The following is a 26,731-nucleotide window of genomic DNA, read 5'->3' as shown; positions in this document are numbered from 1 at the left end:
TTGTAGACACTCACTCAGGTTGAACTGGATGGACTGGTGTCTTTATTCAGCCTTACTAACTATGTAACTATGTGACTTCCTGATGGGCTCTGCACGTGGGCTATGCGAACATGCCGGAGCTCATCCTTATTCCAGATCACACATTTGCTTACCAGTGAAAAAGGGGAAGGGTGACAGTCCAGGAAAATGCACATTCGAAAGCAGTGATAGATTCCATTGATTTCTGTCTCGATGAGTTCCCTTTAAGATGAAGTGGAATTTTATTTACTCTGCTGAGGCTCACATAGGCTGAGCAGTAAAACAGCTACAAAAGATTGTCAAAAGGAAGGTTGCTGGAGTGTTGTGTTTATGAAGTCTAAACTTTTATTGCCGTGATGGAAAGCCTCACAAGTCATCTCCAGCTATGCTCAAATCTGTAATTTCTCTTTCTAATATCAGCCTGTATATAGTCAACTTGTCTGTTCAATCATCTCATTAACCACTTCAATACAGTGCATTTTTACCCCCTTCCTGCCCAAGCCAATTTTCGTTTTTCAGCGCTGTTGCATTTTGAATGACAATTGCGCGGTCATGCAACGCTGTACCCAAATTATATTTTTATAATTTTTTTCCCCACAAATAGAACTTTCCTTTGGTGGTATTTGATCACCTTTATTTTTTGTGCTATAAACAAAAGAAGAGGGATAAGTAAAAAAAAAAAAAAAACACAATATTTTTAACTTTTTAAATATCACAAATTAAAAAAAAAAAAATGTTTAGGCCGTTATGTATTCTACATATTTTTGGTAAAAAAAATCGCAATAAGCGTATTTTTATTGGATTGCGCAAAAGTTTTATAGCGTCTACAAAATAAGGGATAGTTTTATGGCGTTATTATTATTATTATTATTATTATTATTATTCTTTTTTTTTTTACTAGTAATGGAGGCGAGCTGCAATTTTTATCGTGACTTTGATATTGCGGCGGACACAACGGACACTTTTGACACCATTTTGGGACCAATGACATTTATACAGCGATCCATGCTGTAAAAATTAATTGAGTATTGTAGAAATGTCACTGGCAGGGAAGGGGTTAACCAAAGGGTTAACTGTGTGTCCTAGGGAGTGATTCTAACTGTAGGGGGAGGGGACTCACAAGGTGAGGAGACCGATCGGTGTTCCTCTGTACTGGGAACACACGATCGGTCTCCTCTCCTTTGACAGGACATAGATCTGTGTGTTTACACACACAGATCTATGGTCTTGCTCGGTTAACGGGCAGTCGCGGGTTGCGATGTCCGCCGGGCACGTGCATCGGGTCCCGACTGATGCGGCAGGGAAGCCCAGGACGTCATATGACGCCCACCCAGGATGGGAGATCCCATCTGCGGATGTCATATGACAATGGGCAAGTATCAAAGTGGTTAAGGAGGACCTATACTGGGAAAGCTGTGCCCAAAAAAGCTAAATTGAGAGTAGTGGAGTAGTCACTAGTTTTGCCTGTGGTCCCACAGCAGATAGGCTTTCCCCGTTACTAAAGCTGGCCATAGATGGCCATAAACTAAAAGATTCCTCCATCCGCACAAACCAGCTGGATGGAGGAATTTGGCTGATCGGCAGAGACTGGACGAAGTTCAATCCATATATGGCCACTGTGGTTAACTGGTTCCTGACCAGCGCATGCTGATATACTTCTGCAGAATAGCACGGGTGGGAAAATGGGCGTACCTGTAAGTCCCTTTAAATTTGCCGATGTGCCATCGCGTGCGCCAGCCGTCAACCTGCTTGAGTTGGACTCGATCGCCGCGGGCATACCCGCGAACGTCTCATGGGGAGGAAGAACGGGAGATGCTAATGTAAACAAACAACTCCCGTTCTGCAAAGCAATCAATAAACGCTTATTGCAATGTTTTTTTTTTGTTTTTTTTTCACCAAAAATATGTAGAAGAATACATATCGGGACTAAACTGAGGGAAAAAATTTTTTTATATATTTTTGTGGGATATTTATTATAGCAAAATGTAAAAAATAATGTGTTATTTTTTTCAAAATTGTCACTCTTTTATTGTTTATAGCGCCAAAAAAAAAAAAAACGCAGTGGTGATCAAATACCACCAAAAAGAAGCTCTATTTGTGGGGAAAAAAAAAGAACGTAAATTTTATTTGGGAGCCACATCGCACAACCGCACAATTGTCAGTTAAAGCGACGGAGTGGCGAATCGCAAAAAGTGCTCTGGTCAGGAAGGGGGTAAAATCTTCCGGGGCTGAAGTGGTTAAACAGAAGTCGATCTACCAATATATTTTTTGTTTAGCCACCCTGTTGGTATTTTTTCACTCGATCAGCGCAGCAGGTTATAGACTGCAGCACGGATTTGTGTATTCTGATGGCAGAGTCTCTGTACTGTCAGCATACGAAACAGCAGAGGATGTGTGAATAGGGTAATCCGGTTCATTTTTTTCATTCAACCAACTGGTTGAGTGAAAAAAGCTAGCCCATGTACGGCCAGTTTAAGAACAAGAGTGGCTAGGCAGAGTCGCATGTCGGGAAGGGTACTGCAATTTTTTAATGGAAATTTATGAAAATAGGTAAATCTTTCAAGTTTACAGCATTGCATATGCTGTAAACTTGAAAGATTTACCTATTTTCATAAATTTCCATTAAAAAATTGCAGTACCCTTCCCGACATGCGACTCTGCCTAGCCTAGCAATTACAATTTCTAGGTGTTGTAATTAGGTCCTCCTTCTTTTTTTTTTTTTTTTTTTTTTTAAGTTCAGGTCCAGTTTAGAGAGCACAGGGAGAACTTGCATACTCCATGCAGGTGGTGTCATGGTTAGAATCTGAACTGATGACATTAGTGCTGCAAGGCAGAAGTTGTAACCACTGCTATATCAATTATCTAAATTGTTTGTGCCATGCTGTTAGTATTTCTTTAGTAATATATTCCAGCTTACCAATCCTTATATGTGGTGGCTGCATCAGTTTTCTTTTCTTTGGGGGAGTGTTAAATGTATTAACAAATGTCAATACACTAAAAATTGAAGCCAAACTCCAGCTCACACATAATAAGCAGTTACAGCAAACATTTTTTTTCTTTTGGGACAAAGGTTTTACATGAATAAATGAAAGCTGATCATTTGAATCACCCCTGGCAGTGTTAAGTGTTTTTTATCATCCATGTAAACTGATACATTCTGCTGGAGAGCTTAGGCTTTAGAAAAACTGCAGACTTGCTGGCTGGATCACCAGATAAAAATAGAAGAAAGAAAGTCTAAAAAAAGGAAACTAATACATATGTAAGAATTGGTAAGCTGCAAAATAATAAATGTTTGCTTTTGGGTTTAATACTGCTTTAAGTTTATTCATTACTCAAGATAGGCAGGAGCGAATATGGCCTCTCTCTATAGATACATTTATTTGGGACGAGTGATTAAGAGTGTTACATGGAGGACAGTCTAGGAGCAGCCTCTGTCTCTGTGGAATTTATTGTCAGGATACTGCATAAGGTGGGGGGTGGGCTATGCTGGGAACTCTTTAAACTGATTAGGATGCAGCTCACACAGAAGATGATGCCAGCTGTTCCAGTGCCCTCCTCCCACTCCCTCTGCCCCCCTCCTGCTAACTGACCGCCACTGTTTGCTCAGCGCTGAGCCCCCTGCGCGAAATTGCTTTTCAAAAGGACCACTTTCTGCTTAATTAAACAGAGAGTCAACACATCTGTGAAGTTTTCCTGCTCCCCTATTATCTTGATATTGATCCCTCTCAATCCCACCCAGAGTCCCAGACTCTTCACTTTTCAAATACACTGGCTACCTGTGGCCAGGCCTACTACAGAGCTAAGTCTTGTAAATTTTGTACTTACTGAAAGGTAAAATAAAAAAAGTATGCCTACAACTAACACAAGAGAACTCAAATCCCATCAATCTTAAAAAAAAAACAATAGGGCTCACTGTAGTGTTGGATAGTGGTAATCTCCCATTGACCATTCCCACCATCACGATGGGGTTAGTCCTGGATATCACCTTGTTTCTTCCTTTATTTGAGTCTACTGAATGGAGACTGAGGACTTTTTTTTGAATCAGAGCAGCTCAGGTCTTTACATGTCTTGGTCAGACTGCCAACTAGGGGCTTCAAACCAAAGTGGTCACCAGCCATTATAGCAGGGGCTGTTTTATTCATGTATTTTTTAAAGTGATAAAGTTTGTCTGCGTTGTCATATAATAAAGTTAAAAGAGTGCCCTGAAAAAGAAGAGGACTAATACCTCTGCCTCTGACCTTTGCTTCCTTGAGGAGTTAAGCCACAAAGAATCTCCAAGGTCTGATACACTTCTGGGTGTTTTAGATGCCTGGTTCCTTGCTGGTAAGTATAAAGCAGGCCATACACGGAGTGAATTTCTTTCTTGGAACCATGGGTTCCACAGACAGTGTTGACAGGGGAATGCCTCCAGCTGAGCCATTGTATTCTCCAGCAGGGGGGTGCGAGGGAAGCTGTCCCTGCTGGGAGAACTCAGTGATTGTTGCTAGTGGTTATACCAGCCACTAGTGATAATTGCTTGTAAAATTTGGCAGGCTGGTTGTACCCAAATTGATCGATCGGTCTATCAGCGTGGGTACATTCAAGCTGCCCATACATGGTTTGAATCTCGTCCGGTTTCTGCTAAACTGACCGGACTTCGAACCGTCTATGGCCGGCCTTAGTCCTCATTTAGCCGTTAGTGTATGCGGTTATTTAAGTTAATTTTAGGGTTAGTTAGTTCCATAAAATCCAGTTTAAAATTCAAATACTGCATTCACACTTTTATGAGAAATGCTCCACAAACTGCTCATAAATGCCCATTTACACTAATTTGATTACAGCTCATTGCCAAATCTATAATATATTGGAGGTACATCATTGCATTGTTTTACTGATCTTAAGGCCCCTTTCACACTGGGGCGGTGCGGGCGCCGCTTTACCGTTCTTTTAGTGGCGCTATTTGGCCACTAGCGGGGCGGTTTTAACCCCCGCTAGTGCCTGAAAAGGGTTAAAACCGCTGCAGCAGTGCTTTTCCGGCATTATAGCCGCGCTGCCCCATTGATTTCAATGGGTAGGAGCGGTGAATACACTGCTCCTTCACCGTTCCAAAGATGCTGCTAGCAGGACTTTTTTTACCGTCCTGCCAGCGCACCGCTCCAGTGTGAAAGCACTCTGGCTTTCACACTGGAGTGAAGGGAGCCGCTTGTTTCAGGCGCTATAAAGGCCCTATTTTTAGTGCTGTAGCACCTGAAAAAACACCTCAGTGTGAAACGGGCCTAAAGCAGGTTAGGCACAAACAGCAGTCTGTTCTGAAAATCTGCCAATTAAATGAACGTCTCCTAAAGTCTGGGGAAACCCCCACCCTTTACATTTTCACTGCTGGGGGAAATCTCTTCTTCCCCTGTTCTATTGACAACTGTAAAAGTTCAGAGTTCCTTTCCATTTCAGGGATAAGAGTAGTAGTTAGGGTTGATTTCTTCCAACAGGGGCAGAGCAGTAAAAATCAGGCGGAGGATCTGACACTTTCCCACTGTATCCAGAACTGGGATAAAATCTAGTGAACTGGTTCTCTCCTTTGGTAGTCTGGGAGCCCTTTTTTCTTACCTGTGTATATTTTCAGTATAGGAATTCCAGATGGGTCCACTGTAGGCTCCTCGCTGTCTCCCCCCACTGAAATTCTGAACATCAGGTTCATCCAGATTTAAAAGGATGAACTTGGTGTCTTTTTTTTTTTTTTTTGCCTTATTCACAATGTAAATTCATTGTAACCACTAATCATAATTAAAAATTACTTTGGCTGCCTGAGTCTAGTTAGTTATACATGAAGCAGAATGAAAGTAGGTTTCCGGTAGCAGATACACCCACCGGACGTGTGAAGAACTCTGCTAATACAGTGCAAAGTTCGGTAAAGCTTAACTCCATGTTTACTCTGTCTTTAAATAGTTCATTTGGGCCACAAACTGTTTCCTTCACTTGGATGCGGCAGCTGTGCGCTCTGTATAAAGTATATGTAACCTCATCTATGTACGGTATACAGCGTTGTGTTCCAGCAGTGGGACGAAGACTTCCCAGTCTTGGTACCAGAACAAAATCGAGTCGGGTTGAACGTTGATTGGCAATGCAAAGGAAACTTTGTATTCTATGAATGAATGCAAAGATTCCTCTAATTGGCAGAGAGGAGGGCAGATGATGTCACAAACTCTACCTCAGCCAATCAGAAGAAGCTTTGTATTCCTGGAATACAAAGCTCCCTGTGAATGGCAGAGCAGCTCTCAGCTCAACTCGATTTTGTTCCTGGAGCGAGGTGGGAAGTCTCCCATCATGCTGTAGGAACACAGTGGGGGTTATTTACGAAAGGCAAATCCACTTTGCACTGTAAGTGCACTTGGAAGTGCAGTCGCTCTGAATCTAATGCCGTGTACACATGGCCGGACTTTTCGACAGCAAAGGTCTGACGGAACGAATCCTGCGGACAATTCAATCGTGTGTGGGCTTCATCGGACCTTTGCTGTCGATAAATTAGACGGGCTTTAGATTTAGAACGTGTTTCAAATTTTTCTGACGGACTCGAGTTCGGTCAAAAAAATCAGTTCGTCTGTATGCTAGTCTGACGGACGAAAACCGAAGCTAGGGCAGTCATTTTTGCGCACATTGCACTTTATGAAATTTGGAGAACTGTTTTTTTGCACATTATTTGAACTTTATTATCACATGGATTTACTAATGATGCTTCTCCTTTTCTTGCACATGGAGATACATAGTGTGGACTAATTGAATGATATAGAAGCATTGTGATTGAGCACCTCACATTTATACTTATGGTCTGATATATATAGAGTTTTTTGCTTGATATTGATATTCATAATCATTTTTTACATTTACTTATAATTTTTCATTGGTTTAATCCATCCCAACACTCTGTATTGTCTTACGCAATAGGTTTGGGGGTGTGTATGCAGAGGATGAGGTGTCCAATTTGTCAATTTTAAGTGTATGGTTGTACACGCGCTTAGCATAGGGAAATACTGTATACAATTTTGATAGCCTCATTGGATATCATAGTCCGATAAAATATACGTAGCGTGATCTCACTATTAGAGAAGACATTCCGGTCTTCCTTTTTGCTTAGGAGGGTCTTTTTCCTCGGGTGGTAGAGAGGAATTTGGAGACTCCCCCTAAATATTGATTTAGTTCATATAATAATTCTTTGGGGTAGCGCCTAGAGCCCTATTACTTCTTTATAAATTATCAGCTATTGACTACTGGCTATGAACATCCTTATTCTAGTCCGGTCGTACGTCATCACGGTCGAATCCGTTGGACTTTGGTGTGATTGTGTGTAGACAAGTCCCTTTGTTCAGAAAGTCCGTCGGGAAGACCGTCAGACCTAGTCTGCCAGAAAGTCCGCTCGTGTGTGCACAGCATAAGGGGTAGATCTGCAATGAGTGGGAGCTCTGCTGATTTTAGCATCCAATCATGTAAAAGCTAAAATGCTGTTTTTTTATTTACCTTGCATGTCCCCCTCGGATGTACAGCGACTGCACTGCCAAGTGCACTTGCAGTGCAAAGTGGATTTTCCTTTAGTAAATAACCCCCAGTGCTATAATGCTACACTGATGCAATGTACTGTTTATGTAGCACTCCCAGCAAGTGCACCTGTCCGTCAAGGGAATAGGCCCCAAACATGCACGTTAAATATGGAGTTGGGCTTTAAAGTGAGTGCACTTTCCGCCTTTAGTACACTTGCAGGGTTAGCTGGATAAATTAGCATATTGTCAGTAATTTTTTATTTATTGGCTGCAATTGTTCTTCAGTAGGGCTTAATAAAAAATGCAAACGCTATAAAAAGGGCTTGAGACCGGAATTCCCTTCAGATAAAAAAAAAAATGTAATTTTAGAGAGCGGTGAAATTACATTGGCAAATCCAGCATCTAGTACAGCAGCGATCTGTACATTTGGTTCACACGCCAGAGATCGCTGTAGATGCTGCTGTGCCCCGACAATATGGTGAACGGGGGATGACGCCCACTGTGTAGGAAGGGCAGAGAGCCATGGCTGCTACATGTAATGGAGAGCGGCGCTGGTCATTGCAGGGTCAGGTGCAGGGATGCGAAGGCTCGTTTATCAGCCTGACTCAGGAAGGTCAGATAGTTGTGCCTGCTTCCCACCCGCCCACATTCTCTATCCAGGGAAGCTATTGTATAGGGGAGTTACCATGGAGAGCCCAGCATCAGCTCGCTATCCCCATTGTTCCCAGTCTGGGAAGGGGCCTTTCCTTCTGTCTAATGAGTAACCAGAGGGCTATTAAAACCTGCTACAAGTGTACAGGCCCATGCAGTCCATCCCTAACAAAGAAATGGTAGGATTCTTGACGGCAGAGCCACGATATCTGATTTACAGTAGCAGCCTTCATCATTCTGGCAGCTTGCTGTACAGTACTGAATAATCTCTCTTCTTTTTTATTGCCACCTGCAGATGGTTTTCAGAAACCGCATCCAATGGTATAAGACACTGCATGCTTTGAACTCCGGTGAAGCTGCCAAATATACTGCCGATAACCCAAGACAAGAACACAGTTTTTAAAAAAAAAATATGGAGACCGGTGATCTCCTTCTAAAATTGCTAGTTACTTGGCTGTCCCAGGAATAAGCATAGGTACATAGCTACTTAATAGGGGAGGTTGAAAAAAGACACAAGTCCATCAAATCCAACCTATGTGTGTGATGATATGTCAGTATTACATTGTATATCCCTGTATGTTGTGGTCATTCAGGTTCTTATCTAATAGTTTTTTGAAACTATCGATGCTCCCCTCTGAGACCACCGCCTGTGGAAGGGAATTCCACATTTTTTCTGCTCTTACAGTAAAGAACCCTCTATGCAGTTTAAAGTTGAACCTCTTTTCTTCTAATTATGATGAGTGGCCACGTGTCTTGTTAAATTCCCTTCTGCGAAAAAGTTTTCTCCCTATTGTGGGGTCACCTATACAGCATTTGTAAATTGAAATCGTATCCCCTCTCAAGCGTCTCTTCTCCAGAGAGAATAAGTTCAGTGCTCGCAACCTTTCCTCATAACTAATATCCTCCAGACCCTTTATTAGCTTTGCCCTTCTTTGTACTCTCCCCATTTTCCAGCCCATCCTTCCTGAGGACTGGTACCCAGAATTGGACATACATAGAGTCTTGTAGAGCGGGAAAATTATAATTTTATCTCTGGAGTTGATCTCATTTTTAATGCATGCCGATATTCTGTTTGCTTTTGTTAGCAGCAGCTTGGCATTGCATACCATTGTTGAGCCTATCATCTACTAGGAGCCCCAGATCCTTTTCCATCCTAGATTCCCCCAGAGGTTCTCCTCCCAGTGTATAGATTGCATTCATATTTTTGCCACCCAAATGCATTATTTTACATTTTTCTAAATTGAACCTCATTTGCCATGTAGTTGCCCACCCCATTAATGTGTTTAGATCTTTTTACAGGTTTTACACATCCTGCAGAGAAATTATTGCCCTGCTTAGCTTAGTATCGTCATGCACCAAGTGAAGTTAGAACTCCTGATGTACATGCTTGTTCCGGGACAGTGACTCGAGTTATTTATGTCATTGGATTAGCATGATAGCTAGCTAACATTTTCAGAAGGATAGGCTAATCAGTAGAAACCTACACAATTCTTTAGTCAGACATGGCTAATTTTCTCACTCTCATAACTGCAGGTGCCTAGGTTGCCACCTCATCCCTCTATAACAAAGAGCATATTAATTACACAGGTTGTGAGGCTGATTTAATGCAGATAATGCACCAAGTGAGTTTAAGTATCACCTTAATCAGCCACAGAACCTGTGTAATTAATATGTGTTTGGTTTTAAAGGGATGAGGTGGCAACCTTACAGGTGCTCCTCGCTTATCTACTCCAGGAAGGGTGCATGGAAACTCTGGACTTGTAGTTTCCACAAATCAAATATCCATGCTGCAGATGGAGGTGGTGCACCATTTTCTTGACAGATCAATAACTTTATCAAAATAAACAGCCACTGGCATAGTGCTAGACTTCTCCCTATGGCGCTTTTCACTCTAAACGGAGCGTAATCACTAAGTACTCTCTAGTACTAGAGGTCGACCGATATATCGGCCGGCCGATATATCGGCCGATATTTGCCGTTTTTTAAATAATCGGCATCGGCCGATTTGGACTTTGAAATGACTTCTGTAAGAAGTCAGTCTAAGTTGACTGAGTCGTCATAGCAACACTTTCCTCCTCTCTGGGCAGGCTGCCAAGAAAAGAACTAAATGATACAATGTTTACACTTGAATGAATGAAGTCATCTCAGTGTGTAGAAGTTCTCAGTTTAACCATTTAAAGACTAAATCTTTTCTGACACTTGTTGCTTACAAGTAAAAATCCTGTATTTTCTGCCAGAAAATCACTTAGACCCCCAAAAATGATATATATTTTTTTAGCAGAGATCCTAGGGAATAAAATAGCGGTTGTTGCAATATTTTATGTCACACGGCATTTGCACAGAGGTCTTTCAAATGCATTTTTTTGGGAAAAAAATACACCATTTAAAAAATAAAAATAAAATAAAAACAGTAAAGTTAGCCCATTTTTTTTTTTTTGTCCAAAAGTTTTGACTACCTGTTTTTATTTAATATATATATATATATATATTTTTTTTTTATCTAAATCATACATACAAGTAAACTGATTGGAGGTTTGTTTTGTTTAATAAATGTTTAAGTGTAAGAAATTTTCTGTATCACGTATGAAGGCCGCTTTCACACTGGAGCGCAAGTTTTAGCGGCTCTTTACCATCATTTTAGCGGTGCTATTTGGCTGCTAGTGGGGCACATATAACCCAGCTAGCGGCCAAGGAAGAGGTTAAATGCGCCCATGAAGCACCGCTGCCAAATCGCATTGCATGCGCTTCGGCAGTGGTGCCCATTCATATCAATGGGCAGGAGTGGTGGAGGAGCGGTATACACCACTCCAAACGTGCTGCTTGCAGGACTTTTTTTTAAGATCCTGCCAGCGCATCGCCTCCGTGTGAAAGCACTCTGTCTTTCACACAGACTGCAGGGGAGCCATTTTACAGGCACTTTACAGGCGCTATTTTTAGCCCAAAGCACCTTAAAACGCCCCAGTGGTAAAGTTGTGTTAGATCAAGGGGGATTAAAAATAAATAAATAAAATAAAATAAAATCGGCCTAACATATCGGCCCAAAAAAATCGGCATCATATATCGGCTATCGGCCGCCATGATTTCTAAATATCGGCATCGGCATCGGCCAGAGAAAAACCCATATCGGTCGACCTCTATCTAGTACTCTCTAGTAGGCTATAGGAAGAGCATAAAACCTGTCGCCAGAGGAGCCCGGAAGGGTGTGAGTGACTGTTTATGAAAGATATCAAACATGACTATTGTCAAATATTTGAAAGTTAGCAACAAAAAAAAAATATTTAAAGTACATCTAAAAGCAATTTTTTTTTTTTTTTAATAGAGTAGGGAATGATTAAAGCGGGATTCCGCTGCCAAATTTTTTTTTTTTTTTTACCTGTGTCACTGGTGGGCGATTCGTAAGGTGTCTTTGTAGTCACGATCGGCGTCTTTTTAACCCCCGTCTTGACGATTTCATTGGTAAGGAAAACTTTTAAAAATTCAGGCCGCCGGTTTCCATTTTCAGTGTGGGCGTTTGAAGCCCACAAGCATTTCCTTCCTGGATGCGATGACGCTGTGCTCCCAGCATCCATCGCTCCATTCCGCGCATGCTCATTGATGGCAGTGAGCAGCGCTGTAAAAGTTTCTGGTTGCCATCAAAACGGGCGGCGTCCTCGGAAGTTCCCGCCCTGTTGTGATGGCAACGAAAGTAACAATAAGAGAACAAAGAAATGTGACCGGCGTCCTCCTTCCGAAATCTCACAAGATTTCGGCATGACTGTGTCCCCCACGGATTCTTGGGAAATAACTAAAAAAGTTCCCAGGGATCATTGCGAAGCAGGGGAAAGGCGATAAACACGCCTACTCCCACGGGAGGAGAGCCCGGAAGTCGTTGTAAACATTACATTTAAAAGGTAATTACTGGATATTATTTTATTTAAATGGTCATATATGAATCTATGGTCCAAAGCAATTTGGATAAGATTAACTTTCAATTTTCAGTACAAAACCGCTTTAAAACAGTCATTGTTGCCATCGGTGTCTCATTACAGAGATTTCCCTTCACTCCCTGTCTTGTAGACTCAACAGGAAGTAAGGGGATATCTTTGTAAGATGAGAAAAATCACCTATTGGACATTTGTCAGTGGAAAAAGTGCCCCCTTTGGAATATTTCCCTTCTATTCCTGTTCTGGTGACTATCTGGGGGCTATCATATCCCCTCTCAAGCATCTCCTCTCCAGAGAAAATAAGTTCAGTGCTTGTAGCCTTTCCCTATAACTGAGTTCCTTCAGTCCCCTAATTCGTTTTTTTGCCCTTCTCTGGACTCTCTCCAGTTCCAGCACATCCTTTCTGCGGACCGGTGCCCAGAACTGGACGGCATACTCCAGGTGTGGCCGGACCAGAGTCTTGTAGAGTGGGAAAATTATCATTTTTATCTTTGGAGCGAATCCCTTTTTAATGCATGCCAATATTCTGCAGGCTTTACTTGCAGCAGCTTGGCATTGCATGCCATTGCTGATCTCATCATCTACTGGGACCCCCAGGTCATTTTCCATCTTATATTCTCCCTGGAAGTTCTCCCCCTAAAGAGTAATCTGCGTTTGTTTTTTTTATTTTAGCACCCAAATGCATTATTTTAAATTTTTCAACATTAAACCTCATTTGCCATGTAGTTGCCCACCTCATTATTTTATTTAGGTCTTCTTGTAAGGTTTCCACATCCCACGCAGAAGTAATTGCCCTGCTTAACTTTGTATCATCTGCAAATACTGAGATTGAACTATCTATCCCATTCTCTATATCGTTTATGAATAAATGAAACAGAATTGGGCCCAGAACAGATCCTTGGGTGACCCCACTTACCACACCGGACCATTCTGAGTACTCACTATTTATCACCACCCTTTGGACTCGCCCCTGTAGCTGGTTCAATCCAGGTACTCTCCCTATAGTCTGTACCGACAGACCTCAATTTGTAAATTTCCTGTGTGTTATCCTGCGGTGCACTGAATCACACAAAAAGTAATCCATGCCCTACTTTTGAAAAACACGCTGCACCAAATTACACGATACTGCGGTACAATGCAGTGCAGTGCCTGCAAACACGCTGCGTTTTTTTATCTACATTTGGGGTGTCCTTAACAATGTAATGGCATCCACAGCATATCACAGAGGCAGCACGTTTTGGACCCAGTGTGGTAAACGCGCTCGGAACTCGCCTTTCCCGCACCGCGTTCTGTTGTGGAAGTGTCCACTAATACCTTTTATAGGCCAAAATAGCCATTTGGATGGCCCTTCGTGATTTAGTTTGACTTTGTTTCTGGACCTGACTTAATGGCTAAGCTAGATGAGCTGCTATCTCCCTGTCCAATGAGAGTGAGGTTTGGCAACTGGAGGCAGTCTTATTGGACAGTGGTATGGCAGTTGGCTATGAAGTCGATACGGTCAGGGCCCAGTATTCAAGTGAAACTAAATCAGTAATGTGCCAAAAAAATGTGTTTAAGAGGTTGCTTACAGAAGAGAAATGTTTATTGAACCTTAATGAGAAGAAGGCACTTTAAAGGGGAAGTCCAGACAAAGCTTGTTTTGGCTGGACTTCTATGGATCACATGAGTGCAATTCATTTTACACTCCTGTGACCCGGTTTCAGCAGAGAGTTGACTGAAGTCCACGCTCTGCTGACGTCACAGAAATCAGTCCAGGCACCGTGTCATCCTGACAATGAAGTCTGGATCCGCCAGGTGCCTGGACTGACTCCAATCTCAGGCTCTCGGCAAGCCGCTCAGTGCCTGAGACAGCCACTCCTCGCCCCTCCACAGCTCAGAGCTCCAGTGAGTGAGGAGTAGCAGAGTGGAGAGATACGGATTGACAGTCAACAGCTCTCTGCTCGGGGAGCTGTGAGAACCGAGCCATCTGCGATGTTTGGTGGCTCTGGTCTCAGTATAGAGGCGCCGGGGGTCAGATGCAGCATCGGACAAATGCTGCATCCACCTAGGTAAGTATGATGGAGGAAAAAACCCCAAACCCATACTTCTCTTTTAAGGTGTTCTTTGAGTCCCTCTGGCTTGTTCAAGAAATCTATGGCTTTTCTGCAAGCAACCTTGTAGATCTATGTTTTGATCTAACTGCTTATCTAGTAGGACCAGGCAAGTCCCAGTAGCCACAGCAGAGGGTGGATGTTATTGCTGGTCTAGCTGATGGCAGCAGGAGAGGCTTATGAGAAGTCCCGGAGGCGAGCATGGGAGGAGATGACAAGGGAACTAGAGAGCAGGGGGTCTTGGAAGGAATGAAAGGAACAATTTGGACCATGTCCACATAAGTTCAGCCACGGTTTTCAGCATGGGTTCCAGTGCATTCCTGTTCACCGGTTCGGGTGTGATTCAGGCCCAAATTTTTGCCTGAATTCTTACCTGAACCAGACCCAAAAATGCAAAGGACTGTTTTAGAATTGGCACTGCCTTCCCCGGACATATGTGAACTGGCTCCATTGAGAGATGGTCACACTCACATGTCATGTTATATAAACCCGTCCTTAGATTGGTATTTTGAAACTAGGTTAATGATGTAGCTGGGGGGCCAAGTTCTGGATGGCTTGTAAGTTGTTGTTGGTATTTTTAATTTAATTTGTTGGGTGAGTGGCAGCCAATGGAGGGATTGGCAGAGAGGTGTAGCAGACACACAGCGATTGGTAAGGTGGTAGAGTCTGGCAGCAGCATTCATGATGGACTAAAGGGGGATGGACTATGTGAAGGTAAGCCAATGAGGAGGGACTTGCAGTAGTGGAGGTAAGAGATAATCAGAGTGGATTATGAGCATTGTGGTGTCATTGGTTAGGAAGGGGTGTATTTTGGAGATGTTGAGGAGGCAAGCTTTGGACAGTGATTGGATATGGGGCCGAAAGGAGAGTTCAGAGTCAAGGATTACACCCAGCACCCTGGCATGTGGGGATGGGTTGATAGTTAAGTCATTGCTCTTGGCAGAGAAATTAGGGGAAGGGACACATGGGGGAGGAAATATGGTGTGGTGGGATAGGTAGAATGAGAGCCAGTGAAGAGCACAGTTACAGAGACCAAAGGAGTAGAGTCTTTTGAGGAGGAAGGGGTGGTCAGCTGTATCAAAGGCAGCAGAGAAGTTCAAGAGTATGAGTACAGAATAGTGTCCATTGGATTTTGCTGTTAGTAGGTTGTTTGTGAGTTTTAAACGAGCAGTTTTGATGCAGTGTTGAGGGTGAAATCCAGACTGAAGGGGATCAAGAAGATTAATGTGGGTTTTGGGGGATCACCCCCTTATTTAGAGCTGAACTCTAGTTCAGCTCTGAGGAAGGGGTTGTGCCCCCAAAATGCATCCATTTGGCTATACAACGGGATACAATTGGAGTACACATACCTTACACTATATGGCTTCTTGTGGTCTATATGTTTTTACCAGTTGCACTTTTGTAAGTATCCCATTTTTATCCATGTTATTTGCTCAAATAAAAGTTTTTGCGGTAATGCACTAGGTGTTTGTGCCTTCCTGTCTTCTCATTTTTGTAGTTACACATGATGAATGTATTTAGACAAGATTAGCTTATTCCGGAGTTTAGCTTTAATTATACGGGGGGCTGTAAAGGACCCATCTTATCCACAGATCAGCAGATTATGCCTTTTCCCATAGTACCCCTTACATGGTCTTCATGAACCTAAATGACTGTCACATAACTGTACTTTTTTGCTTTTGTCAGGGGACATCAAACATTTGTTGGTGTGGATCAAAGAAAATTTGCTGAAGGAACGTCCTGAGCTGTTTATTCAAGGAGATACAGTGTAAGTATTGTGTATTATTATAGAGTGAGCTTTCTGGGTGCGAGGAAGCCTTTCAATGAGTGTAAGGCTGTACCAACACTAGTGCACTGGTATCTGATACCAGCGGGCACTGGTATATCAATCGCTGCATTAACAAAATGTGCTACTTATTAGCTGAATTATACTATCAGTACCATAAAAGGCTGTAATTATTCCTGAAAATAACACAGAACACAAGTATTTGCCACACAAGTATCTCCGTGTCAGGGGGACTTTGTATAGGGTCATTTTTGATTTTGATAATGTGATGTTTAGCATCTTCAAACCAAGACGTGTCCTCTCTCCATTTTGAAATGTGATGGGTGTCTTTCTGTTCTTTTAGGAGGCCGGGGATTCTGGTTTTGGTTAATGATGCAGACTGGGAACTGATGGTAAGCAAATAAATACGTACGTCTCTTATTTTCATGCACAGGTAAACTCTTAAAGCGGAGGTTCACACAAAAATGGAACCTCCGCTTTTCGGAACCCCCCCCCCCAATATAATACAGGTATTTGCACCCACTTCCAGGCATAGACTCCTGCGCCTCTTCCCCCACCCCCCAAAACAACCCGCCCCCCCGCTGTCTGCTGGGAAAAACACGGATCCCAGAGACAGCAGGGACCATCCGGATTATGCAGTGCAACTCGCGCACGCGCAGTAGGGAACCAGGAAATGAATTCAAAAGGCTTAATTTCCTGATTCCCTTACCGAAGATGGCAGAAGCAGCACCCGAGAGCCGAGCAACAGATCGGCTTCGGGTTCCGACATCGTGGGTGCCCTGGACAGGTAAGTGTTCATATTTTAAAAGTCAGCAGTTGCAGTATTTGTAGCTGCTGACTTTAAAAAAAAAATGTGTCCCCCTCTCTCTCTCTCACTGTCGTCCCCCTCTCTCTCTCTCACTGTCGTCCCCCTCTCTCTCTCTCACTGTCGTCCCCCTCTCTCTCTCTCACTGTCGTCCCCCTCTCTCTCTCTCACTGTCGTCCCCCTCTCTCTCTCTCACTGTCGTCCCCCTCTCTCTCTCTCTCTCACTGTCGCCCCCCTCTCTCTCTCTCTCACTGTCGCCCCCCTCTCTCTCTCTCTCTCTCTCTCACTGTCGTCCCCCCCTCTCTCTCACTGTCCCCCCCTCTCTCTCTCTCTCTCTCACTGTCGCCCCCTCTCTCACACTGCCCCCCCTCTCTCTCACTGCTCCCTTCTCTTTCACTGTCCCCCCTCTCTCTCACTGTCCCCCCTCTCTCTCACTGTCCCCCCTCTCTCTCACTGTCCCCCCTCTCTCTCACTGCCCCCCCTCGCTCTCTCTCACTGCCCCCCCTCTCTCTCACACTGTCCCCCCCCCCTCTCTCTCACACTGTCCCCCCCTCTCTTTCTCTCACACTGCCCCCCCTCTCTTTCTCTCACACTGTCCCCCCCCTCTCTCACACTGCCCCCCCCTCTCTCTCTCACACTGTCCCCCTCTCTCTCTCTCACACTGTCCCCCCCTCTCTCTCTCTCTCTCACACTGTCCCCCCTCTCTCTCTCACACTGTCCCCCCTCTCTCTCTCACACTGTCCCCCCTCTCTCTCTCTCACACTGTCCCCCCCCTCTCTCTCACACTGTCCCCCTTTCTCTCTCTCTCTCACACTCCCTCTCTCTCTCTCACACTGCCCCCCCTCTCTCTCTCTCTCTCTCACACTGTCCCCCCTCTCTCTCTCACACTATCCCCCCTCTCTCTCTCACACTGTCCCCCCTCTCTCTCTCACACTGTCCCCCCTCTCTTTCTTTCTCACACACTGTCCCCCCCCTCTCTCTCTCATACTGTCCACCCTCTCTCTCTCACACTCCCTCTCTCTCTCCCCCTCTCTCTCTCTCTCTCTCACTGTCCCTTGCGCTCTCTCTCTCTTTCTCACACACTCTCACTGTCCCCCTCTCTCTCTCTCTCTCTCTCTCTCCCCCGTCCCTCTCTCTCTCTCTCTCACTCTTACTCTCGCTGCCCCCCCTCTCTCTCTCTCTGCCCCCCCTCTCTCTCTCTCTGTCTCTCTCACTCTTACTCTCACTGCCCCCTCTCTCTATTTCACTCTTACTCTCACTGTCCCTCTCTCTCTCTGTCACTCGCGCTGGTCGGGACCCCCGTGAGTCCGGTCGCGGGACCCGCGGACTCGATCGCCGCGGGCATCCCCGCGATCGTCTCACGGAGCGGCCGAATGGAGGAAATGCTGTGTAAACAACATTTTTCCATTCTGCCTAGCAACTAGTGACGCTGATCTCTGCTCCATGTGATTGGAGCAGAGATCAGTGTACACTAAATGAAAGCCCAACCCCCCCACAGTTAGTAACACACCCCTAGGAACACTTAACCCCTACACTGCCACCCACTGGTTAACCCTTTCACTGCCAGTGTCATTTACACAGGAATCACTGCATTTATATAGCAGTGATTACTGTATAAATGACAATGGTCCCAAAAATGTGTCAAAAATGTCCGATGGGTCCCCCACAATGTCGCAGTCACAATAAAAATCGCAGATCGCCGCCATTACTAGTAAAAAAAAAAACAATAAAAAATGATTAATAAAAATGCTATAAAACTATCCCTATTTTGTAAACGCTATAACTTTTGCGCAAACCAATCAATAATCGCTTATTGCGATTTTTTTACCAAAAATATGTAGAAGAATACGTATCGGCCTAAACTGAGGGGAAAAAATTTTTTTTTATATATTTTTGGGGGATATTTATTATAACAAAAAGTAAAAAATAATGCGTTTTTTTCAAAATTGTCGCTCTATTTTTGTTTATAGCGCAAAAAATAAAAACCGCAGGGGTGATCAAATACCACCAAAAGAAAGCTCTATTTGTGGGAAAAAAAGGACGTCAATTTTGTTTGGGAGCCACGTCGCACGACCGCGCAATTGTCAGTTAAAGCGACGCAGTGCCAAATCGCAAAAAGTGGTCTGGTCTTTGACCAGCAAATTGGTCCAGTCTGAAAGTGGTTAATATGAAAAGCCGGGGAGAAGCACACTGTCCCATAGAAGCACATTCTCCCTGGACAATTTTAGCCTTTTGCTGGTAATAAAATAAAAATAATAAAAAGACACTAATTTGTTAAAATTTACCTAAAAATAATTCTAGCAAAAATACGATTTTCCTTTTATCCGTATTTGTGAACTAGGAAATATTTCCATATTCCTATGCAGCCTTGCAAGAGGCGGGCCAGTACAAGCCTCAGCACACGCTCCTTCCTATGGTTTACAGTGTATGTCAAGGGCAGAAAGGCCTCCCATTGACTTTACATTGTGAGCCGCATAGGAAGACAACACAATGAGGCTTTCACTCCCCCTGCTCGTGAAAACAACCCACATTAACAAAATCATTGTTGTGTAGGCCTGTAAAGCCCCTTTCATGCATTTGCTTCATTTGTAATGTTTTGCATAGTTTCTGCAAGACAAAGGGAATCTGTCCACATTGGACTATTGGAGCTGCTTGCTTTGTTGCTGCAGGTTCCGGGGCTTGTCCTCCGTACTTCAGGCCCGGGACAAGGATGTGTCGAGACACACAATATATGCGCATGCTTGTTCCAGGTAGTAAAGCAAGGGTATGGATAAGCAGCCCAGAGCACACATGGTCAAAAACAAATGGCAGCAACTATCATTTGAATTTGATCTTAAAGTAAAACTTTTCTCATCCATAATGAAGCAAAAGTTATATTGTAGGACAGGCCAGTCTTTGACTTTCTCAGCAAAAGTTAAGATTTGCATATCGCAGAGCGCCTAGATTTTGGGGGCAACTGGGCTATGGTAACAATAATAAAAGGTAAGTGGTGGCACATGGGGACACTTGTATCACATTCTGGCTGTCAATTAACTACATTAAAGGGAGAAAAGGATGAATCTGAAGTTAAAGTGTATATCACGTGCTACCCTTTAGAGCAAATGAAAAGTGGACTCCTTCTACAGGCCATTTATGTAGAAGAACATTTGCTAGTTCTCATATACAAAGTCAGATGAGAGCTCCAAACATTACAAAACATTTAATAGCAGTATTGGTTCACAAACAGCGACACAGAACATCTGGCGCATTTTGGGGGCTTAGAGATCTTCTTCTTCAGAGCTTTAACATACGTGGTAATCAAAAGAACTTCTGGGTTTGGCTGGTTATTTGATTTCTGGCTAAAGCCTATGCAGCAAACAATTTACTCGTGGTGATTCATAGAATTTTTGAGTTCTTTTGATTACCAATGTTTAAAGTGATAATAAAGGCAATCAATTTTATTTTATTTTTTTAAATAACAAACAGGTCATACTTACCCGCTCTGTGCAGTGGTTTTGCACAGAGCAGCCCTGATTCTTCTCTTCTTGGGTCCCCTGCCGGCCCTCCCTTCTGTCAAGTGCCCCCGTAGCAAGTAGCTTGCAATAGGGGCACCTGAGCAGGCGCTCCTGAGCCTCTGCTCTGCGTGTCCATTCACACACAGCCGTGGCTTGGCCCCACCCCTCTCGCTCCTCATTGGCTTACTGGCTGTGATTGACAGCAGTGGGAACCAATGGCTCTTGCTGCTGTCTCAGCCAATGAGGAGGGAGAGACCCAGCAGAGCCTAGGCTCCCCTGCATATCGTTGGAGAAAAATCAGGCTCAGGGATGGTTTTTACCTTCATGCATGTGGGCAAAAAACCTTGAGCCTCTAGAACCACTTTAAACCATTAAGAAGGGGGTGGTCTCTCGTTTCTGAGCCCCTGAAATGCAGTGGCTGTTCTGTGTTGTCATTTTTGAACAGATACTATTATCAAAGTGTTTTCTACTCTTAGACTGGTTGGTGCTCTCATTGGACTGTACATGTGAATCTTTGAAGCTAGGCCCCCTGTTCGATGGACACCCCGAACTTCCTCACCAGAGCCATAGTTCCATATTACATTCTGACTAATCTGATGATCTGAATCCAGCACCTCACTGATACTTATTACATTCACTAATTCACAGACTGCTCTTCAAAGCATCACTGGAGAGAATATTGTGTTACTTTTTATTTATTACCCCAGCAAGACTTTTATGCCAACATCAGGGTTTAGGTCCATTTGGATACCCAAACTGAAATCGCTGTATAATAAGCAATCAGCCAATAGCTGTGTGAAGTTCTATGTGAACGTTGGTGATGTCTTTGCTGTTATTCTTCCTATACCACCCTCATATATAGGTCATTCTGTCTGCAGGGTGAGCTGGATTACAAACTGCAAGACCAAGACAACATTATATTCATCTCCACATTACACGGAGGATAGTGAAGACCTTGTGATTTGGTTTAATCCAATCATGATGTTCCAAGTGGGGAGGGGATTTTCACGGTGTCTTCATCAGCTCCAGTGGCGGTTCCTTGTAAAGTGACTTCAATTCTGAAAAGGACATGTCTACATACCACACCACCAGGGCAGCTGCTGTGTGAATAGGTCAGAGCCATCCGTTTGGTGACATCTGGGACATCTCATTTACTGGCGGCCTTATATAGTATGTCACTTGCATCCTTATGTCACATTTTGAACTGCCTCCGACCAATTGCCTTTTTTGTGCTTCCTTTAAAAATATTGTGTTAGTATGGCATGTTTCCTCCCGAAATCAGATTGATATATGCTACTCTTTACCTACACACGTGGGATCAGCTATTGTGGTCCTATATGAAGTGTCTCTGTTTCCTTCCCAGCAACCAATATGCTTTTCCCTATTCTGCTGCTATGACAAAAGAAAACCATCTTCTCCCTTTTCAAGGAATGAAAGTGACACAAAGCACTGTGAGCCGTATCGGTCTTGAGGTCAAAATACAATAGTGAGCAAGTGCTCATGAGGTCTCCCAAGGCTCATTAGAAGTCTAGCAGTCACCTATTTTAAGTCGGTATAAACAATAACTGGATGCTATTAGGTTTGCTAAAGCACTGTGTATCATAAACAATTGCAATGTTTTCTTAATAAAAAGGTTTCCACATTTTTTCATCCATGGTTGCATCTTAGTGCTGCTGATCTCTTGCAGCTCCTTATCAGCCACTTCCTTCAGCAGTGGCTTTCTGACGGGCTTCCAGATGGTGATAACAGCACATGCCTTTACAATGTGTATTGGCACAGCCACTTAATGTCTTTACTGGAGCCATGTGTAACAAAGGGACAATGTAGAAGCATAATTAAGAGTCTGTAAGATTGTGTAGTCACCCCGTAACAGCAAGTGCCTATACAAGTTTCCTCATTGCAGGATCAAAACGTATTATTTGAATGATATTTAAACATTAAAATGACTTGTGAATTAACCTTAAAGCCCCATTCTGGGCAAATTATGAACCCTTTTCCACCGCTCGCTAAAACATCCTGCAAGGATTTATCTATTTCTTACCTGGTAAAGCAAGTTATGGTCAAGGTCTCTTGGCAGCACCCTTTCTGGGTGCGGGAGACCATTAATCCATTGCTGTAGATGCTCCATCGCCGACTGGTCCCTGACAGTCCACTTGCACTGACATCACACCTCTTTTGGACCCTGGGAAGACCCCACTGTTGGCTAGCCAATTGGAAACATCCACCCAAGGAAATACCCCATTGGATGTAAACAGAAGAGGAGAGAAGGCTTGAGACAGCAGCGCCACATGATAGTGGTGCCATGTTTACCTTCATGAGATGCATAGGTTTTCTGTGCATCCCATGCAGGCAGCCCTATCAATGTCAATTGGGATGCAGAGCCTGCACAGACACAGCCACCACTCCCAATATTACATTTGTATGAGTGCAGGTGTGTGTCTCCGAACTCCCTGTCTGCGTTTGAGGCCGTGTACCCACACCCACATGGATGTCTGAATGGTAGCAGCAGCTGACTCTGTGAAGCCATTGCACCCCAATTGACATCAATGGGACTGCATGCCTAGGAAGGCACAGAACACCTGTGCATCCTGTGCAGGTAATTATGGCCCTTGCATCGGGTATGCATTGATACGCCCCGTCAGAACGAGGCCTTATGTGAGATTTTAGTGATCAGGTTTACATACACTTTATTATTATTATCATTCACGATTGATATAGCACCAACAGTTTGCGCAGTGCTTTACAGTGTAGAGGGGAGATATCACAATTACAGTACAGTTAAATACAGAAGGGACAGGAGGGCCCGGCCCGTAGAGCTTACATTCTAAAGGGAGGGGGTGGTGGTACAAAAGGTAATAGATGCGGGGAATGATTTGATGGGGTTGTTAGGTGGGTGTGGGATAGGCTTCCCTGAATAAGTGAGTTTTCAGGAATCTCCTAAAGGTGGACAGTTTAGGGGTTGATCGGATATACCGGGGCAGGGAATTCCAGAGGATGGGAGAGGCTCTGGAGAAGTTTAAAACTAGTTTAATACTTTAAGTTTAACATGTTAAAACTAGGTGTCTGCCTGCTGTGGGCATCCACTCCATTTTTGCTCCAGTTTCTGTTAATTATATTCATTAGGACATTTGCCCACAAGTAAAAAAAATTCTGCTCTTGTAGCTTTTTATTTTTTATTTTTTTAGTTTTTTTAGTTTTAAGAATCTGAATACAGGTGTCTGTTGTGTCTATAGGACAATGCAAGCAGCTGTGTGTATGAGCATGTCTATTCACATTTGCACGCCTGTACAGTTGTGCTCATAAGTTTACTGGCAATTTTTCAGAGAATATGAATGATAACACAAAAACTTTTCTTTCACTCATGGTTAGTGTTTGGCTGAAGCCATTTATTATCAATCAACTGTGTTTACTCTTTTTAAATCATAATGGCAACAGAAACTACCCAAATGACCCTGATCAAAAGTTTGCATACCCCCCTTCTTAATACAGTATATTGCCCCCTTTACCATTAATAACAGCTTGAAATCTTTTGTGGTATTTGTGGATGAGGCTCTTTATCTTCTCAGATGGTAAAGCTTCCCATTCCTCTTGGCAAAAAGCCTTCAGTTCCTATAAATTCTTGGGCTGTCTTGTATGAACTGCACGTTTGAGATCTCCCCAGAGTGGCTCAATGATATTGAGGTCAGGAGACTGAGATGGCCACTCCAGAACCTTCACTTTATTCTGCTGTAGCCAATGACAGGTCAACTTGGCCTTGTGTTTAGGATCATTGTCATGTTAGAATGTCCAAGTATGTCCCATGTGCAGCTTCCTAGCTGATTAATGCAAATGTTCCTCCAGTATTGTTTGATAACATACTGCATTCATTTGCCAACAATTTTGGACAAATTTCCTGTGCCTTTGTATGTCACACATCCCCAAAACATCAGCGATCCACCAGTGATCTTCTCTAAATGTAGCGTTTATGGTTTTGCCCAAAAAGCTTAATTTTGGTCTTGTCAAACCAAATGACTTTGTGGCAGGTTTGAGGCTTGTCTCTGTACTGTTTGGCGTATTGTAAGCGGGATACTTTGTGGCATTTGCGTAGTAATGGCTTTCTTCTGGCGACTCGACCATGCAGCCCATCTTTCTTCAAGTAAAAAAGGAGGAGGATGGAGTGCTGGTGGGAGCTGCTAATGAACAGTCATAAGATGGTTGATAAAAAATGGGGATGAGAATAGGCTGTGGGGGTTTTTTCGTGTGGCAATTCAGAACAGTTTTCACAGTTCAGACTTATGTTAATAAGTTCTGGTTCTGGTGCTTCCTCCAGAGAGCAGAAGAGACACTTTAACATACGAGAAAAGAGGTAGAGCAGCGCCGCTCTGAGAGTAGTATGTCTATTAAAACATGGCTTTATAATTTAAAAGATGTGCACTCACATTTGAGTAGATAAAAACAATAGATCTCTGTGGCCGTCCTCAGCTATAATCCGGTGTGTCTTGCTGGGCTGTAGTAGGGAATCAGACCCCGGTCGCTTCCGGGGTGTTTGTGTCCTACAGTGAGCACGTCAGCAGGTGGAGAACGTCAGCCGCTTGAGATCGAGGGGCGTAGCTACAGTGCTCGTGTTCGGAGCATGCGTGCTCCTTCATCAGGAAGGAACGCGAGCGCTGTAGCTACGCCCCTCGATCTCAAGCGGCTGACATTCTCCACCTGCTGATGTTCTCCACCTGCTGACGTGCTTATTGTAGTACACAAACACCCCGGAACGACGGACGCCACCGGAAGTGCCCGGGGTCTGATCCCCTACTACAGCCCAGCAAGACACACCGGATGATAGCTGAGGACAGCTACGGAGATCTATTATGCCTGTTTTTATCTACTCAAATGTGAGTGCACATCTTTTAAATTATAAATAAAGCCATGTTTTAATAGACATACTACTCTCAGAGTGGCGCTGCTCTACCTCTCTTTTCTCCCATCTTTCTTTAAAGAGGAGTTGCGCCTTTAAAAAAAAATATTAAAAGCCAGCAGCTACAAATCTTGCAGCTGCTGACTTTTAATAAATTGACACTTACCTGTCCCAGGGTCCGGCGATGTCGGCGGCAGATGACGAGCAATCGCTCGTCTCTCCGCTGCCCCCGCCACCATCCTCTGTCAGGGAATCGGGAAGTGAAGCATTGCGGCTTCACTTCCCAGTTCCCTACTGCGCATGCGTGAGTCGCGCTGCACATCGCCACTGGTCCCCGCTGTGTCCTGGGAACCGTGGGTTTCCCAGAACACAATGGGGGCCGTGGCATCTGCGGCTAGCTTGTCCCGGAATTGGGTGCAGATACCTGGATTATCCAGGTATCTGCACCCCCCTCCCCCCTGAAAGGTGCCAATTGTGGCACCAGAGGGGGGGAGGGATCAGATGAGCGGAACTTCCACTTCAGGGTGGAGGTCTGCTTTAAGTGCCTCCTTATAGTGCATCTTGAAACAGCCACACCACATGTTTTCAGAGAGTCCTGTATTTCACCTGAAGTTATTTGGGGAATTTTCTTTGCATCTTAAACAATTTTCCTCGCAGTTGTGGCTGAAATTTTAGTTGGTCTACCTGACCGTGGTTTGGTTTTAACAGAACCCCTCATTTTCCACTTCTTGATTAGAGTTTGAACACTGCTGATTGGCATTTTCAATTCCTTAGATATCTTTTTATATCCCTTTCCTGTTTTATACAGTTCAACTACTTTTTCCACAGATCCTTTGACAATTCTTTTTGCTTTCCCCATGAATCAGAATCCTGAAACGTCAGTGCAGCACTGGATGAAAGATGCAAGGGTCTGTCAGGAGTCCAGAAACTCATTGACCTTTTACACACACACTAATTACAAGCAAACAGATCACAGGTCTTTGTGTCAACTTGTGTGCATGTTATCAGACCAAAATCGCCAGGGTATGTAAACTTTTGATCAGGGTCATTTGGGTAGTTTCTGTTGTCATTATGATTTAAAAAGAATAAACACAATTGATAATAAATGACTTCAGCCAAACACTAACCATGAGTGAAAGAAATGTATTTTTGTTATCGTTCATATTCTCTGAAAAATGGCCAAGAAATCATAAATTCTGGCAGGGTATGCAAACTTATGAGCACAACTTTATGTATGTATGCACCAGGTTTTTACAAAACACAAACTTGTGTTTTTTACTCAGGATCTTCCTGCTAGCACTACCCTGTGTATAAACATCGGTAAATGATTGCGTTTGTGTGCGAGAGGCCCTAAAGAGCGTACCCATATGATGAATAATGTCTTGGAGATCACTGCAACACGCATGAATAAATCCGATTTTTCTGGCTGTGTTTATAGGGCAGAATGGGATATTGAGAGGGATATGATCAGCTGCTTTACGCAGCATGGTCCTCCTTCAGACATTTTTTACATAATGACTGTCACTCCCACTGTTTTGTTATGGTTCAACTCAATGGACTTTTTTTTT

The 26,731-nt window shown here is 43.7% G+C and overlaps 1 protein-coding gene across 3 annotated transcripts in view; it reads left to right on the top strand.

The window, feature by feature from the left end:
• URM1 (ubiquitin related modifier 1) overlaps nt 1–21,927 on the top strand; it is a 35,471-nt gene extending 13,544 nt beyond the window's left edge. For all 3 annotated transcript variants that reach the window (XM_077478733.1, XM_077478734.1, XM_077478731.1), the window contains 3 exons: nt 15,877–15,958; nt 16,320–16,368; nt 21,154–21,927. In XM_077478733.1, the coding sequence (XP_077334859.1) occupies nt 15,877–15,958; nt 16,320–16,368; nt 21,154–21,222 (200 nt within the window). In that variant the 3' untranslated portion in view covers nt 21,223–21,927. The remainder of the gene's footprint in view (nt 1–15,876; nt 15,959–16,319; nt 16,369–21,153) is intronic.
• The last annotated feature ends 4,804 nt before the right edge of the window (nt 21,928–26,731 follow it).

The sequence above is a fragment of the Lithobates pipiens genome, unplaced genomic scaffold, assembly GCF_037356315.1.
Source record: "Lithobates pipiens isolate NorthernLeopardFrog02 unplaced genomic scaffold, aLitPip1_a1.2 Scaffold_1, whole genome shotgun sequence".
Taxonomy (NCBI): Eukaryota; Metazoa; Chordata; class Amphibia; order Anura; family Ranidae; genus Lithobates; species Lithobates pipiens.
Note: the sequence above shows the minus strand (reverse complement) of the source record. Positions and strands in the feature narration are given on the sequence as shown.